The following is a 15132-nucleotide window of genomic DNA, read 5'->3' on the forward strand; positions in this document are numbered from 1 at the left end:
ATATTAGCAGCCAGGCCTGCTCACACTGGCCACGCAGATACAGCAGACACACACAGACACACACAGACACACTGTACAGTAAGCAACTGCTGGGAAACATCATTCAACAGTAAATATTCCCCCACATCATGTACAGTGTGTTCTATGAGTGTACTAATATAACATGTTTTATGTTATAGATAATATACATATATATATATATATCTACATATATCTGATCCGGCAAAGCCTATAGTGGTTGTTTTTATGTGACTAAACTCAAGTATAAACCAATAGATCTGCACCAGACTGATGGTATTTATAAACTGCAGGCGCCCTCTGACAGGCTGTGGCAGGGTAGGCATAGCAACTGGTGTTCCGTGAAGGCTACACATTTAGAAAACAACATTTGGAAAAGCCAGCGGCCGCGTGCTTTCTTCAGAGTTGTTTGTTTTCACGAGTAGGCCTATCTTGTCTCTGAAGGTGATGTGGTTTGCTGTCAGTCAAACTGGAACGGACCTGTGTCATATTTCAACATCAAAACCTTTACAGCTGAATGATCGATAGGTTCCCAACAGCTTTGTATTTGGTGCCCCCTTGTGTCATTTATGGTACACTGCGGAATTTATTAAAAAGATTAAGGCTGTTTTGTTTCTAAAAGATAATCATTATTATATGTAACCTGATAGGCACAAATATTTTCTTCTGAAGCCACCAAGTTAAAGACCAGAACATTGCTTTGCATTCACGTTTAGCTAGAAACAAAAACAAAAAAAGGACAAAACCTTCCACAGCGAAGTCGTCCAGTCAGATTTAAGACATTCTTGTCACTTCTCACGTGTTCCCAGTTAGATTTTTACCTTTTGTTGACATTGTCTTCTAGTTGGGTGAACTCATCAGACACTCCTTTGACATTATCCAATAAGCTCTGAGTGTTATTGAAAGCTTTTGATTGGCTGAGCTCGGTGCCGAGGTTGCAGAAGGATTTCAGCTGGCCAGCTTCCTGCTCCAGCTCAGACTTGACCTCCTGAGAAAAGACACACAGAACCAACGTGTTGAATGGACCGATAGTACAACTAATCCACTTGATGCCATTAGAAGCTTTAAGGTCTGAGACACTTGAAATCATAGAAGTCTGCTGACCTCGATGGTCTGCCTGTAGTCGTCCACGCTGCGGTCCGGCTGGCCCGCCGGGCTCAGAGCCTTAAGCCGGCTCTGGGTGAAGACCTGGAGGTCGGCCCCCAGCCGCTCGTAGCTCTCCAGCCTTGGCAGCAGCCCTTTGAGCTCAGCCTCCCTCTCCGCCTGGCTGGCCTGGGCTGCAGCGTAGCGCTGAGTCAGTTCATCTAAAGCACCCTGGAGGCCAGAGGCCGTGGAGGCGTCAGAGCTCTGAAGGAGTTTGGAAACAGAGTCTCGGGTCGCTTCCACGCTGCCCTGCCGGGACAGCAGCTCCTGGCGAAGTTTCTGGGTGAAAAAAAGAGAAATTAGATTTAGAATTGCAATCTTCAGCAATATTTTGATTTGTAGATGTGACAATCATTCTGTTCACTGAGGAAACCTGCTCTGGGTTTACTCCTACCTGGTTCTGTGTCAGGGCGTCTTGTACGTCCTGTGCGATGGGCCCAACTGGACCAGGATTCAGAACCAGTTTGTCCAGCCAGCTCAGCAGACCCTTCAGGCCCTCCTGCACGCTGACCGACTGGGCCACAGCTGTCTGCAGATGCTCGGCCCGCTCTGACACAGACGCAGAGAGGGAGCCAAACCTCCTCTCTAGACCATCTGAAAAGAAGGAGAGGGCAAAATAGAAAATGTGACCTTCCCTTATTCACTAATGTAACTTTGACCTTCATCCATTAACATCTGCTGGATGAGTTTATTACCTGCTGCACAGAGGATGTCAACAGCTTTCAGGGAAGGAGACTCATCTGTGCTGACCAGATCCCTCCCTGCTCTCTTCACCTTCTCCAGCTGCACCGAGCGCTCAGCCAGCTCGTCCTGCAGCAGCTGGGGACAGAGAGGACACACTTACAGTCAAAATGTCATTTATTTGTTTCTATTATTACTTTTGTTTGGATTCCAGTTTCAGCTCTGGCAAATGTAATCATGTATATAGCTGTGAAGGAATTTTAAAACCAGTTCCCACATGCTTTCCATTTTAGTATTTTTTCTCTTAAATTTCTTCCATTTAAATGTTTTGGTCAGAACTCAACATGACTTACTGCAGCGACTCAACAACATTGTTCCAAACTCTTTTTCTGCCTTCTCCTTTACTGTGTGTTTTGTTTGAGTTAAAGTTTATAATCCGAGCTTCACCTGTACTTGTCGTAGTGTGTCCTGCAGGTTCTGGGGGTCTGTCTCTCCACTGGGCTTGGCTATGCTTTGGTTCTGTTCCTGAGTGCTGAGCCAAGAGTGGACAGAAACGACCTCATCCTGGTACTGCTGGTACCTCTCCAGCAGGCCGGACAAACGGCCGCCCAACTCTGTCGACTGCACACACCAACAAAGAATTTCAATGTATGTGTGAAGTCAGAACAAAAGGCAAGAACTAAATGAATTGAGCACAATTTAAAACAACTCCTCGCCCCCCTCACCTTGGTGTGTAGGCTTGTGTATCTGTGGTTAGCATCCTGCAGCTGGTCAGTTACCAGCTGCTTGGTGCTGTCCAGAGCTGGGTCTGAACCACCAACTTGCTCCAGAGCTCCTTGAACAGAGTCCAGAACCTTCTGACCCGAGATGGAGACAAAGCGAAGGTCCGCCTTGTGGCAGATTACATCCTCAGCAAGCTGGAAATACAGACACATTCACAGGTCAGTTGGGGAAAAATCATGCAGATACATGTACGTGCAGTAGGTCTATCGGAAAAATGAAAATGCATGATCATGACCAGCGGGTCACCGTTTCAAATTTCCAGGATGGATGGATGGAAACTGAGCGAGGAAACTGAGTCTTCCACGGATGATTAAAGGTGAAAAAAAAGCATAGCTGAGCAGTATGTTTTTACCCAGCTACACTGGGCTCACGTGCCGCAGGTCATATTTCTCTACAAATTCACTTCAAAAGCACCTGAAACCAGGCGCAGCCGATATAATCTAACTGCAGAGCCGCATTGTCCGACCTGCTGCGCTACCTGCCCCATCTACAGGCAAGGGAGGTCAGAGCAGCAGCAGTCTGAACCTGCAGACAGAGACATGCCAGTGTCTGATACTCGGGGTGATATGGTACTGAAACCGAAATGCGAGACCGTGGACGTTTTCTGTCTCCCCCCTTCCCCTCTATTGAACTTATTACGTTACTGCTAATAAACCTAGGATTGCAGTTCAATTTAGAAATGGACAAAGTCAATTGTCAGAAATGTGCGGACTGGTACCTCAGTGCTCTTGTACGCCCCCCCCCCCCCCCCCCTTTTGGCTACATTTTAAACCTAACAATGTACGTTTTGTTGTCTCGAGGATCTTTTTCTCAATACTGGGACGAGAGCAGAGTTCACTAGACGTGTGCTTCTACTTTCTTTGGAGCGGGAAAGGCAGGGTTACGGATTAAACCAGATTTTAATACAGTGCTTGTTCTTTTTTCATAGGTTGTGCAAATTTGGTCTGGCATGTCTGAACAGCTCCCTCTTGTGGAGAATCTGCAGCCTGTTAAAAGGGAACTATAAGTTCACACTTATGCTGGTGATTATGTGAGTAAGTTTTTATACAGTTCTATGAGGAGATGCTCATGTAATGATTTTAAAAAGGTGAACTAATAACATAAAACACCGCATAGAGAACTTTCCATTATGTTATTAACGCGTGTACCTTTCTGTGCTCCTCCAGCCTGCCCTTCAGTCCTTGTGCATCGGTTTCTCCTTCCCCCAGGGAACGGAGATCCTGCTCATTTTGTTCCAGCCAGGCGCCTAGACTTCCATGTTCTTGGAGGAACTTGGTTAGCTCATCCTTCAGAGACTCAGACTTCCTGAGACGGTCCTAGAAGAAATAGTTCCAGCGGTAGCACTCAGTTAGCCATCAGAAAATACCAAGAAAAAAGGTAGTATAGAGTATATAATGGACTCATTTGTCCTCTTCACTAACATATCATATATATAAAACATATAAAAACAGAGACTGTCACCCCGTTAAGCTGCTATTAGATGTTTTGAGTACCTGGCAGCTCTGCAGCTTGTCCTGGTGCTGAGCCTGCAGCTGATCCAGGGCAGCCCGGAGACGCTGCTTCTCTTCAGGTGGAACGGTGGAGTCCGGTTGGTCCAGAAGGGAGCGAGTTGACTGTGTGATCTGGAGCAGCTGTGTCTGTTGAGACTGGAGCTGCTGAAGCTCCGCCTGGGAGAGAGGTCAGAGGTCATAACCTTGTAATGTTGTGAGATGTGTCAAGTCAAAATGTGCTACACATACGTAGAGTAGATATTCTAACCTGCAGCATCTCTGTGTGTGACATCACAGCGCCCTCTGGCTGTGAGAATGCTGAGTCAGTCAAATCTCCAACTCCTCGCCCGCCTGGTTGGTTAAGGGAGGACAACTCATTCAGCAGAGAGTCTATCTGGCCTTGGGTCTCCTGGAGATCCTCCACGGCCTTGGCCTGAAGGAGAGAAGAGGAAAAGAGGATGAGTACAAATAAGCTACACGTAAACAATGGGCCTCATTCACGATATGCGTATCTATAACCACTCGTCTTCTCACCCTCTGTGTGTTCTGCTGTACAGTGGCGTTGATGGCTGTGTCCAGCTCTGACAGTGACGTGTTAGCTGAATCTTTAAGGGTGCCGTACTGCTCCTTCAATCTCGTTAATGCCCCCTGGAGGTTCTGCCTCTCCTCTGGGCTCAGACTTTCTCCTCGGTCTGCCAGGAGCTCCTCCACAGAGCGGATAGCCTCGGTGATAACCTCCCCTTTGGTCTGAAGATCCTTCTGTGATTCCTGGAGAACGAGGGAAATTCTTTAGGCTTTAGGCAAATAAATACAGTTAAAATGTCAATATTTGATTATGAACAGAATAATCAGCAGAATGTGCAAACAACCGTGCAAAACAGATTCATTTGTGTGTTTTTATTATTCAGTTCATGTGCTCTTTAGATTCTACATGTGGACATGAGAGTTTCATACCTTTAGTCTTTTCTGTTTCTCTTGCAAGACGTTCACGTCACCTGTCTCTGCTTCCAGCTTTCTGACTGGCCAATAAGCTGGCAGCTCCAGCCAGCCACATGGTGAGGCCTTCGAGTTTCTGAGAGCATTCAGCTTTCTGTTGTTGAACCACCTGAGAGAAGTGAATGAGGAGAGAAGAGAGAAAAAAGACCCACAAAGAGAAAATGTGAAAACTGATCCTGACATGAGTCGATCATAAACGATTAAACTGGATCAAATAACAGGAACAGAACATTTTGCATTTCTGACCTAACCACCAGATTTTACGCTAAATTCTCAATTGCCCCATATCAAGTAGTGCAAACTTTGCCAAGCTTTGAGCAGTTTGTGTCCAGAGATCACACACACACACACACACACAGGCAGACACACGTATAGTACCTTCACATCAACATGTTGGTCAAGCAACAACAAACAACACAGAGAGAAATCAAACAAATATATTTTATCTGCTGTTTTTCCTCTTCCTCCTCTATTCTCAGGTGAGACAAGAGGAAAAACAGTAAAGCGTTGTAGCCTGCGAGGCTTTTCAGCTATCAAATCTCTAGCCTTTACCGCCGTGAGACAAGCGATTTCCTTCGGTGGCAATCTGGAACAGCAAGGCAAACAGGTTAATAATACACATGTTATAGAGACATGCAGAGTAGCGTAAAAAGCTTGTGTGTAGGAGTGAGGCTGGTGATACTGTCCATGTCAAGTGGTAAAGCTTTTGCAAACAGAGCAGTGGTGGGTTACTATCAAGCTATGAAATGATGAACAGGTTTGAGGTGATAGTATTACTAAAAGTTAGATGTGATGGAGGTTAGCTTGTTTGCATCAGGCTTTTATAGTTTCTAGTCTTAAATGAGTTTGATATGATTTTATAGAACGTGCTTAACAAAACAGTACTACGATCTCGTGTGAGAAAGCATGGCAAAAGGTTAGAGCATGACAAATAAAGTTGTGAAATATAGCATAAAGATACCTGCATGTAAAATGTATTAGTCATTAGCTTTTCAAACCAATCCGACTCAATCATCTTTTTCCAAACCTCTCTCTCCCTCGCACTCTGCCTCTCTCTGTCCTTCTCCTCTTCTTTCACTCTCTCCCTGCGCTGCCACTCCTCCTCCCTCTCCCTCTGGGCGGAGAGGGCATCGGCCCAGGCCTGGGCTTGGCCTGACGCCAGGTGGAAGGCCTTCTGGAGCTGCTGGAGCTGCCCCAGAAGCTGCCTGTTCTGCTCAGGGGCCAGGTCCTGGGCCCGCTCTGAGATGAACACCTGAATGTCAAAGGCCGTGTTGTTGACCTCACTGGAGCGAGCCATCAGGGAGGACTGGAGCTCCTTAAAAGAAAGAAAGAAAAGGGGTAAATTACAACAAACATCTTTAAAGGTGTTTAAACAAAATGAGTTTTTTTCTCAGACTGAGCCAGAAATCTCCACTTCAGTAGGACTTACTTACACAACGCTTTCCAGTTTAAATCCTATCTTCTGAAGGTTTTTACATCTGTTAATACGTCATTCATAGCCTGATTTACATAGCATTTTTTTCCTAATACATGGTGAAAATTGATTTTTGTTAGGGCTGTTGACAGTGTTTTCTGATTTATGGAGTAAAATAAGGAGATATACAAAATCCCTTCAGTAAAAACCTTTGACTCTAACATGTCAACAAAATTAAACAAGAATGTTGAACTCATGCAGCGCCACAATGTCACATGGTACTAGTTTAATTAGCACTAAAGAATAGGAATGCAAGTGTTGCAACAATAAATAAGCATTAAAAAAATGCTTCAGTTTGGATAACTTGCCTTGCAGAGATTCAGCTGCTGTGTGAGCTGATCAAGATTATCATCTTTCTCTGCCGCCTCCATTTTGTCCATCCCTGCCATTCCTCCATTCATCTGAGCCTCTGTCTCCCTCAACCAAGAGAGTAGACTCTCCACTTGTCCTCCCAGTGACTTCTGCTCAGCTGTTACTGCCTCCTGAGAGAAATGTCAGTGAGATTATATTCTACATGGAGGAAACAAGGAATTTTCGAGACCCAAATAGGATAATTGTTCTGAAATGAATCTCTGCCTCTTCCCATTCACTGCTACAACAAATGAGCACCTAATGCTCTATTCTGGTTTTCTCTAGCCTGCTCCTTTTACCTTATACGAGTCTCTATGGTGTCGTAGACTTTGCAGAATGCCCTCAGAAAGTGCTCTGGCAGCTTCATAACCTCGAGCCAAGCTCCGCCCGTCCTTCTCCAGAGCCAATAGGAGCTGCGGAGGAACGTCTTTGGGTCGGGGCTTCAACAGCTCTTCGGCAGCCTCCACTTCTTTGCTGACTGCAGGCTGTAAGTCTCGCAACTCAAAGTCCAGAGTCTGAGAGACGGATTAGAGAAAGAAAACAAAAGTTCTCTTGATGTTGTTTGGTAAGTGGCTAATCCTTAAATCAGCTTGACTGAGAACAAAATGCACAACGGAAACTGCAGAATAATACAAGGTACATTGATGTTGGGTGGCATTACATTAATATAACAGCATATCTCCATCAGTTAATATGCATATTCATTTACCTCAGTCTGTCTGATGATGTCATCCAAGGCGATGAGGCTGCGGCCAACAGACTGCTGTTGCTGGTGTTTGAGTCGGACCTCGACGTGTCTTACCATGGAGACCAGGGAGACGATTTGCTGATCATGCTCCAAGCACTGCTGACGCATCAATGATGACTGTGGGAATGGTGGAAACATATTATAAAATATAATAAAGTGTGTATAAATGTATGCAGCAGGCAGTTTCATCTAAAATCTATATCCCACGCAAATGATAGGCTACTTCCAGTGGTGGAAGAAGTACTCCTTTACTTCTGTAAAAGTACTAATACCACACTGTGAAAATACTCAAGTACAAGTAAAAGTCTTTCATTAAAAACCTTATTTATGTAAAAGTATGTAAGCATGATCAACAAAATTGACTTCACTTATCAAAAGTAAAAGTATTCATTATTCAGTAAAATGTTCCCCGTCAGTGTTTTAATATTATAGATGATGTTTCTGGGTTAATATTACTGCTGCATTAAGTTGCATTTTACTGCTGTAGATGTTTATGGTTGTGCTCATTTTAACTACTTTATACAGTATACTGATGGGTAGTCTAATCTACAGCAACGCCTCATATTCTATAAGATCATCATATGTTTGGAGCCCGGTTAAGCTGCCCTGTTTTCAGCTTTGTGACGATGCATTCTCCAGCTGAACTAAGAGGCTTTTAAAAAGTTAATTTAGCTTAAGAAGTCCAACCCATGAAGGAACACTTCATCCTTCAGTTTATCACAAATATTAATATTCCAAAATTTGGAGGAACATGGTTTTCACTGGACAGGTCGGGGATGGAAAAGTAACTAAAGCTGCCAGACAAATGTAGCGGAGTAAAAAGTACCATATTTACAAAATTGCATAAAATCGAAATACTCAAGTAAAGTATAAATACTACTACGACTACTTCTTACCTTGCCAGGTGTGGATGTCGTCCCCACTTTGTTGGACACAATTTCCAGACTGTCTCTGACATCATCCTCTCCCTCCCCCCAACTCTCAGAGGCTGTATCAGACTCAGGGACTCCAGGAGATTCCGACTCAGTTGAAGTATCTTCTGAGAGCGAAGGTGCCGATTCTGGAGACTCAAGATGTTGCTGTTGGTCTATTAAAGATTTTGATTTAGGAACATTGGTACTATCAACTCCAGGTGGTTGGTGCCTTTTCTTCTTTTTACCTTTCCCTACTGTTTTATCTGGTTGTGTTTCAGGAGCCATAGATAGAGCTGTGGGTTGGTTGTCTGGTTTGCATGTGACAGTCTTGTGGGCAATTTCAATGGATTCGCCAGGATTTCTGGTTTCTGAATTGGATTCTTCTTTCCCAATATATATAACCCCTGCCAGTTGTATATGTTCCTCAATGTGAGAATTGGGTTCTTCTGATTTACATAAATACAGTGGACTTTGTTGAATGGTCTCCGCTGCTTTAACATGAATTACAGAGGTCTCTTCTTTTGTCTCATCGCCAACTGAAGGTCTGATGAGATCCTTGCCTGACTGATCATCAGTACGTATGTCCATCCTCTGCTCTGCTGCTGAGTGATCCAAATCTGATTTAGCCATTGCAAATTCTGTGGCGATTGTTGTTATTGTTACCACAGAATCCACTTTTTCATCAGTCGATAACTTCTCAATCTCAGGCTCAGTTTTTGCATTCTTGAACTTCTTGTTCTTCTTTTTTCGCTTGCTTTGCTGAGTTTCTTGAGGCTGGACTGATGGAGTTGTTTCAATGTCTTCCTTTCCAAAACTCATGTTCTCCTCTCGCTGATTTGAATAAGCCTCCTTTAGTTTGGTGTCCTCCTTGACAGAAAGTTTCGCCACAGTCTTATCTTCTTTGACCCTCGTCAATTTCATTCCGTCTTCTTTGACTCTCATCTTTTCCTCACTCTGTGAACCATTGGGTCTCTTGACACCATCATCTTTGACATCGTGACTCTCCACGCCATCAGCTTTAGCTGGTAGAGTTTGTGCCTTTACAGTCCTGCCTTGACTCTCCTTCGTCCCCACATCCTTGCGCAGTGCCTGCAGCTCCTCAGCAGCCTGCTTCTCACTCACTCCTTTTTCAAACACCTTTTTAAGAATGCTTTCTTTGGCTTTCAGTAACAAGGCTGCTTTCTTGTTGTCTGGTAGAGTAGACTTCTCAGGGAGTTCTTGCTCCTTCCCTTTCTTTACCTCCTGATTGCTTTCTGGTTGTTCTGGTTGCTGAGAGACAGACGCTGTTTCTTCCCCTTTCTGCTCCTCCCTTTTCATCTCCTCTCTCTTATCACCCTTTACTGCATCCTTCGATAAAGTCATTTTTATTGCATCTTTCTCTGCCTCAATAGTATGTTCTGAAAATTGCAGAGTGGCTTGAACTGCTTCCTGTCCCTGTTTTACCAAATAATTTCCAACCTCAATTTTTCCATCAATCTTTGCTTCTCCATTGGGAGGCCCTTTGGAAACTGCCTGGCCATGAATCTGTAATTTCTCGTATGTATCTTGTGATGCAAGCTCATCTATGACTACATCAGTGGTCTCAGGCTGCACTTCAACATGTTTTATCTCTGAAAGGTGTGTTTCTCTCTCTGCTTCTTTACCCTTTCCATTCTTTTTATTCTTCCTCTTTTTCTTGCTTTTGCTTTCTGTCTCTTTAGATGGACAGGTCAATAACTGGTCTGACAGCTCAGCGTCAGTGCTAGATTTGATCTCAATCTTTAAAGATTTATTTTTCTCTACTTTTTTACCCTTCTCATCTACAACATCATCTCTCTTTGCTGCCACATCACTCTTTCTATAACCCTCTTCACTCAATTTTGACACTTCAATGCTACCTTTGCTTTCTCTTTCATCTCTAATCTCTGCTGGCAGGTTTCCATCTTCTGAAACATGATGAACCATTGAAGTGCTCTCATCACTTGGTCTAGTCTCCTTTTCCCCTACTTTCACAGGTTCCCCATCTGACTTTAAAACAGCAGCTCCTTTTCTGATCCCTCCCTGTAAATCCTTTTCAATATCACAGACATGTGCCAGAATGGATTCTCCAACAGAATCTCTGCAAACATTCTCCTTTTGTTTGTCATCAGTATCACTCGCACCTATTTGCATTTCCTTGTCAAGCTTCTGCTTAGAAAGAGGCTCTGATTGATTGATGTTTGTCTGTGGTACGATCTCTTCTATGGCTTCCTGAATTCTTTTCTCAACATTAGTTGCAAACTTACACAAGAGGTCTATGGATTGGTCTTGCTCAATTGAAGCCTTTTCTTCCACTGACATTTCTACTTTGCTCTCTTCTGTATTAGTGTCATAAAACAATGATTGATCGGACACTTCAGATGTCAGTGCCTTAATTCCTAAACCTTTCTTTGAAAGTGGAGATCTTGAAGGCACCTCTGTGTTTACTTCTGACCAGTTTGCTGGACTGTCTGGGCTTGACACTGACGATATAACAGCAGGGCTGTATATACCATTTGATGAGGAAACAGGTGTAGCGCTACCTTCATCACCCTCCATCTCCACAGATGCCAATTTCTCCTGAATCTCTAAAGCTATGCGACTAGAAATCAGCCCTTTTGCAATGGCATCATCGAGACTAGAGACTTGTTGTCCAGTGGCAGGATCAACTAGTCCTCCTTTTAAAAACTGGTTGGTGGCTATTACCCTGATCATATCGTCTTCAACTAAACCTCTTTCACAGGCTTCAGATAGGGGGAGCCTTTCTCCAGTTCTGATATCAATGATCCCTCCACTGTCTGCCTGGCTTTGAAGCAGCCTCAATGCTGGAACTGGGTCAACTTGTTTTGATGCAACTGCCTTAGGAAGGGCCAGACTGTCTCTTGTTTGCTCATCCTGAACACCTCTAAATGGTTTTATCTCCAAGAAGCGTTTTCCTGTTTCAATATCTATCTTACCCTGGTTTACAAGCTCTGAATAAGAAACAATGCGTGCAGTTTTTGGGTCAAGGACTCCTTGTGTTACAGTAGATGCATCCATGGCTTCACTGGCAATATTCTCATTCAAAAGACCCTTAGAAACGGCCTCTGTCAATGTCAGTTTACGTCCAGACTCAGGGTCTAAAATGGCTCCTGTCGATGCCTGGAAAACTATTGCTTCTGGGTGGGTTGAAGAGCTGACTTTGCCTTGGTAAATGCACTCTAGTTCTTCCAGCCCAGGAGCAATGGACCGATCTACTAGTCCTCTATTTACAGCATCAGGGACTGACAGCCTCATCCCTGATGCATGATGTAATATACCACCCTCAGCCACTTGCCTTGCCAACACCTGATAAGCCTCCTCAGATCTAATTAACCCTTTCTGGATTGCCTGCTCCAGAGGAACTGGGGACTTGGACTCCGGGTCAATAACACCTTCCATCTGTAGCTGTAAGCTGGCTTTAGTAAGGGCTGTTGCTGAATCTGTATCCTTTCCTTTGTAAGCCTTCTCTAGTGCCACCAGTTCTTCTCTTTGACCCTCCTCAATCAGTCCCAGGTTTGCTGCTAGAGTGACAGAGACTTTCTTATCCCTACGCAGGTCAACAATCCCCCCAGACACGACCTGGGCTTCTAGAAGTCGAGCAGCGGTGTTGGGGTCGATCAACCCTACCTGAGCTGCCTCCCTTATCCCACAGATCTGCCTTTTCTCTACATCCACAACCCCTGCAAGGGTTTTATCTGACTTCAGGACACTCCACATAAGATCTTCATCTAGTAAACCCTCCTGCAAAACGTCCTCCATGCTGAGTGACTCACCGCTGCTGGCATCTAGGAAACCCCCAAAGAGACCTGCCTGAGCCATTAATTTAACTGCCAGTGTGACCAGGGAGGACACCCTGCGCTACAGCTTCATCTGGGAGCAGCTTTTCCCCTTCATCTGTCATCAGACCTCCCCGTTTGAGTTCTAGGACCAACTTTGCCAATTCATCAGCCTCCCTTTCTTTCTCCACTGCTGATTCAAGGATATCAATCTGAGGTTTAGCATGCATTGGGTCAGTCTCTGTTATAGGCACATTTTGTTTGGTCCTTTCTAATTCAGTCTGGGAATACTCTATATCTTTCTTATCATCAGATTGTGTTGATTTAACATTTTCATTTGTTTTTGCGCCGAGTGGAATGGGTTCTTTCAACATTTTGATTGGTGCCGTAGCCGTTTTTCTATCTACTGTTGAGGTTGTACTTCTAGTCTCCTGACCACCCTTATCACTGGGTTTGGACTCAATTGCTCCCAGCTCATTTGGGTCTTCAAGACTTTTAGCTGAAGCCATTAATCTTTCATGATCGGACATTTCTTTCTTTTGAGCTTTAACTCTTGCATCTTTATCCACACCAATTTCATTTTTTACTGCAAAGGCTAAATCACTCCCTACAATTACTGATGATTTGTGTAACAATGTGTTGTCATTTTCTTCATCATACCTTTCTTCTAGACTGCCTGGACCATTCATCTCAACTTCTTTGCTTGTGACTAATCAGAACTTTCTTCTTACAAACTCAGTTTGTTTGTCACTCACCCTTTTTTCTGCCAAACTAAACTCTCTCCCCATTTGTAGCTTCCCCTGCTCATCTGTGGTCAACTTGCTTTGTGGCTCAACTTCACTTCCATATTTAGAGTCTCTAGCAACCAGTTCAGTAGCTTTGACCAACTCCACCAACTCAGGGTCTAGCAGCACTAAACGTTTTCCAGAATGAGCATCCACATAGCTGTGAGTCATGAGGTGGAACAGTAGCTTGTGTTTTGCTTGCTCTTCAGGATCCATTCCATGCGTTGGCGTTGCATCCCAGACAAGGCCTGAGGGAGAGGGTGAAGGCAATGGAGAAGATGGAGGTGGAGAGGAGCTGGTGGAACCCCAGCTCATGCGGTTTAGAGATGGGGTACCCGACTGGTTCATGCTGGAAAGAACATCTGGGATGTGGATGTCATTGAGAAAACTGACCACACTGGGCTCAAAGGCCTCTTCAGCAGCCTGATTTAGGGGAAGTACCTGGAGGGTTTCTTGGTTGTACAAAGCCCCAATAGTATGTCGCTGCCTTAGGATGTTCCTTGGCAGCTCTCCTGAGATCACTCCTTGTTGAAGAGCCTCAACAATGGACAGGAGTTCTCCTGATTCAGGCCAGAGTATTCCCATGAAAGTCCAAAGAGACTCAAGGACCAACAGAGCCAAACGAGGAGATAGAAGATCCCTGCGAATGCTCTCTTCCAAATCCAGGCGTTCGCCACTGAAAGGGTCTAGAATTCCCCCGTTTTGCAGCTGGCGTGCTAATATGGCACAGGCTAGATCCTGGTCCATAAGCCCATGACGAACAGCCTCATCAACTGTCATCCGGTGACCAAATCGTGGGTCAGCAATACCACCGGCAAAGAGCTGAGCTTCAAGAAGTCGTACAGTAACTTTACGATCAATCAGACCTTCGTGGACTGCACGGAATATGCCAACTTTTCTTCCCGACAGGAGACAAACAGTTCCTCCGGGTTGCTGTTTGACAGGGAGGAGAAGGAGACTGGAGTCATCACTGAGGACACAGCGCTGTTGCAGCTCATTTATATTTAATTTTTCAGCTGTATTTGGATCTATCAGCTCTCTATGTTGTTGGCTTGACTGGAGTTTGGTGAGGGTTCTGGGAGTCAAAAGTCTCTTGTCGTCAGCTTGCTCCAAACTCATAATCTTTCCCATCGAGTTTCTCAGGCCTCCAGTGTTCATCTGGAGTTCTAAAATGCGAAGTCCCACCTCCTCTCTGATGAGCCCAAACTCCATGGCTGTAGCTACTGGCAGCACATTTTGCTGTTGGTCACCTGTAGACTTAGTATTTTCCACCAAAAGCAAGGCAGTTTCTAGCTCAGAAAGGGACTTTCTGGTATGGGTGTCAATTAGGCCTTGAGCTAGACCTTGTTCCAGTGAAAGAATGAGAGGGGAGTCTGGCTGGAGAAGCCCACCTATAATGAGCTGTGCCTCCAGTAGTACATGGCAGGTGTCCTGGTCAATAAGACCTCGTTGGGCTGCTTGGAACACTGTGAATGTTTCCACTGTTCCCAGGTCAATTACTCCAGCAATGGCAATTTGGTTCTACAAAAATAAAGAAAACAAAATTTGAGTTGACATTCATTCTGGTAATATTAAAGATCAATGTGGTATGGCACTTTCAGACAGTAAGTTTATTATGTTATGTTACTAGATTATCAATATTATCATATTATATTACTGTATAGCATATAATGGGCATAATAAAAAGAAATCAGAAAAAGAAGAAAACCCACAACCAGTTGCCACAAAAACATATCAATGGATATAAGTTCAATAAAACTAGAATTGATTTTTGTTGGTATGATACTCATATTGGATTCAATTTAATAGTATTTACCCCCCATATTTTCATATCTATTTTATATTTAAAAGTGCTTTAATACTTACCACTGCTATTCTAAAACAAGCACCAAGCATGCAACAAAGCAACTAGTAACAGAAAAATGCAGAAAAAGCCTAGATAGAAGTAAGCAAAG

At 44.2% G+C, this 15132-nt stretch overlaps 1 protein-coding gene across 1 annotated transcript in view; it reads right to left on the reverse strand.

Moving 5' to 3' along the window:
- The window catches only part of macf1a (microtubule actin crosslinking factor 1a), a 116211-nt gene that overhangs the window by 71153 nt on the left and 29926 nt on the right, over positions 1 to 15132 (reverse strand). The window contains 18 exon segments of the mRNA XM_029443822.1: positions 840 to 1006; positions 1123 to 1440; positions 1556 to 1755; positions 1857 to 1980; positions 2290 to 2463; positions 2568 to 2759; positions 3774 to 3941; positions 4119 to 4292; positions 4384 to 4548; positions 4650 to 4883; positions 5070 to 5120; positions 5122 to 5220; positions 6139 to 6426; positions 6894 to 7067; positions 7236 to 7451; positions 7646 to 7801; positions 8581 to 12447; positions 12449 to 14698. Of these exon segments, the coding sequence (XP_029299682.1) occupies positions 840 to 1006; positions 1123 to 1440; positions 1556 to 1755; positions 1857 to 1980; positions 2290 to 2463; positions 2568 to 2759; positions 3774 to 3941; positions 4119 to 4292; positions 4384 to 4548; positions 4650 to 4883; positions 5070 to 5120; positions 5122 to 5220; positions 6139 to 6426; positions 6894 to 7067; positions 7236 to 7451; positions 7646 to 7801; positions 8581 to 12447; positions 12449 to 14698 (9017 nt within the window).

Source organism: Cottoperca gobio, chromosome 11, assembly GCF_900634415.1.
Source record: "Cottoperca gobio chromosome 11, fCotGob3.1, whole genome shotgun sequence".
In the NCBI taxonomy this organism is placed as follows: domain Eukaryota; kingdom Metazoa; phylum Chordata; class Actinopteri; order Perciformes; family Bovichtidae; genus Cottoperca; species Cottoperca gobio.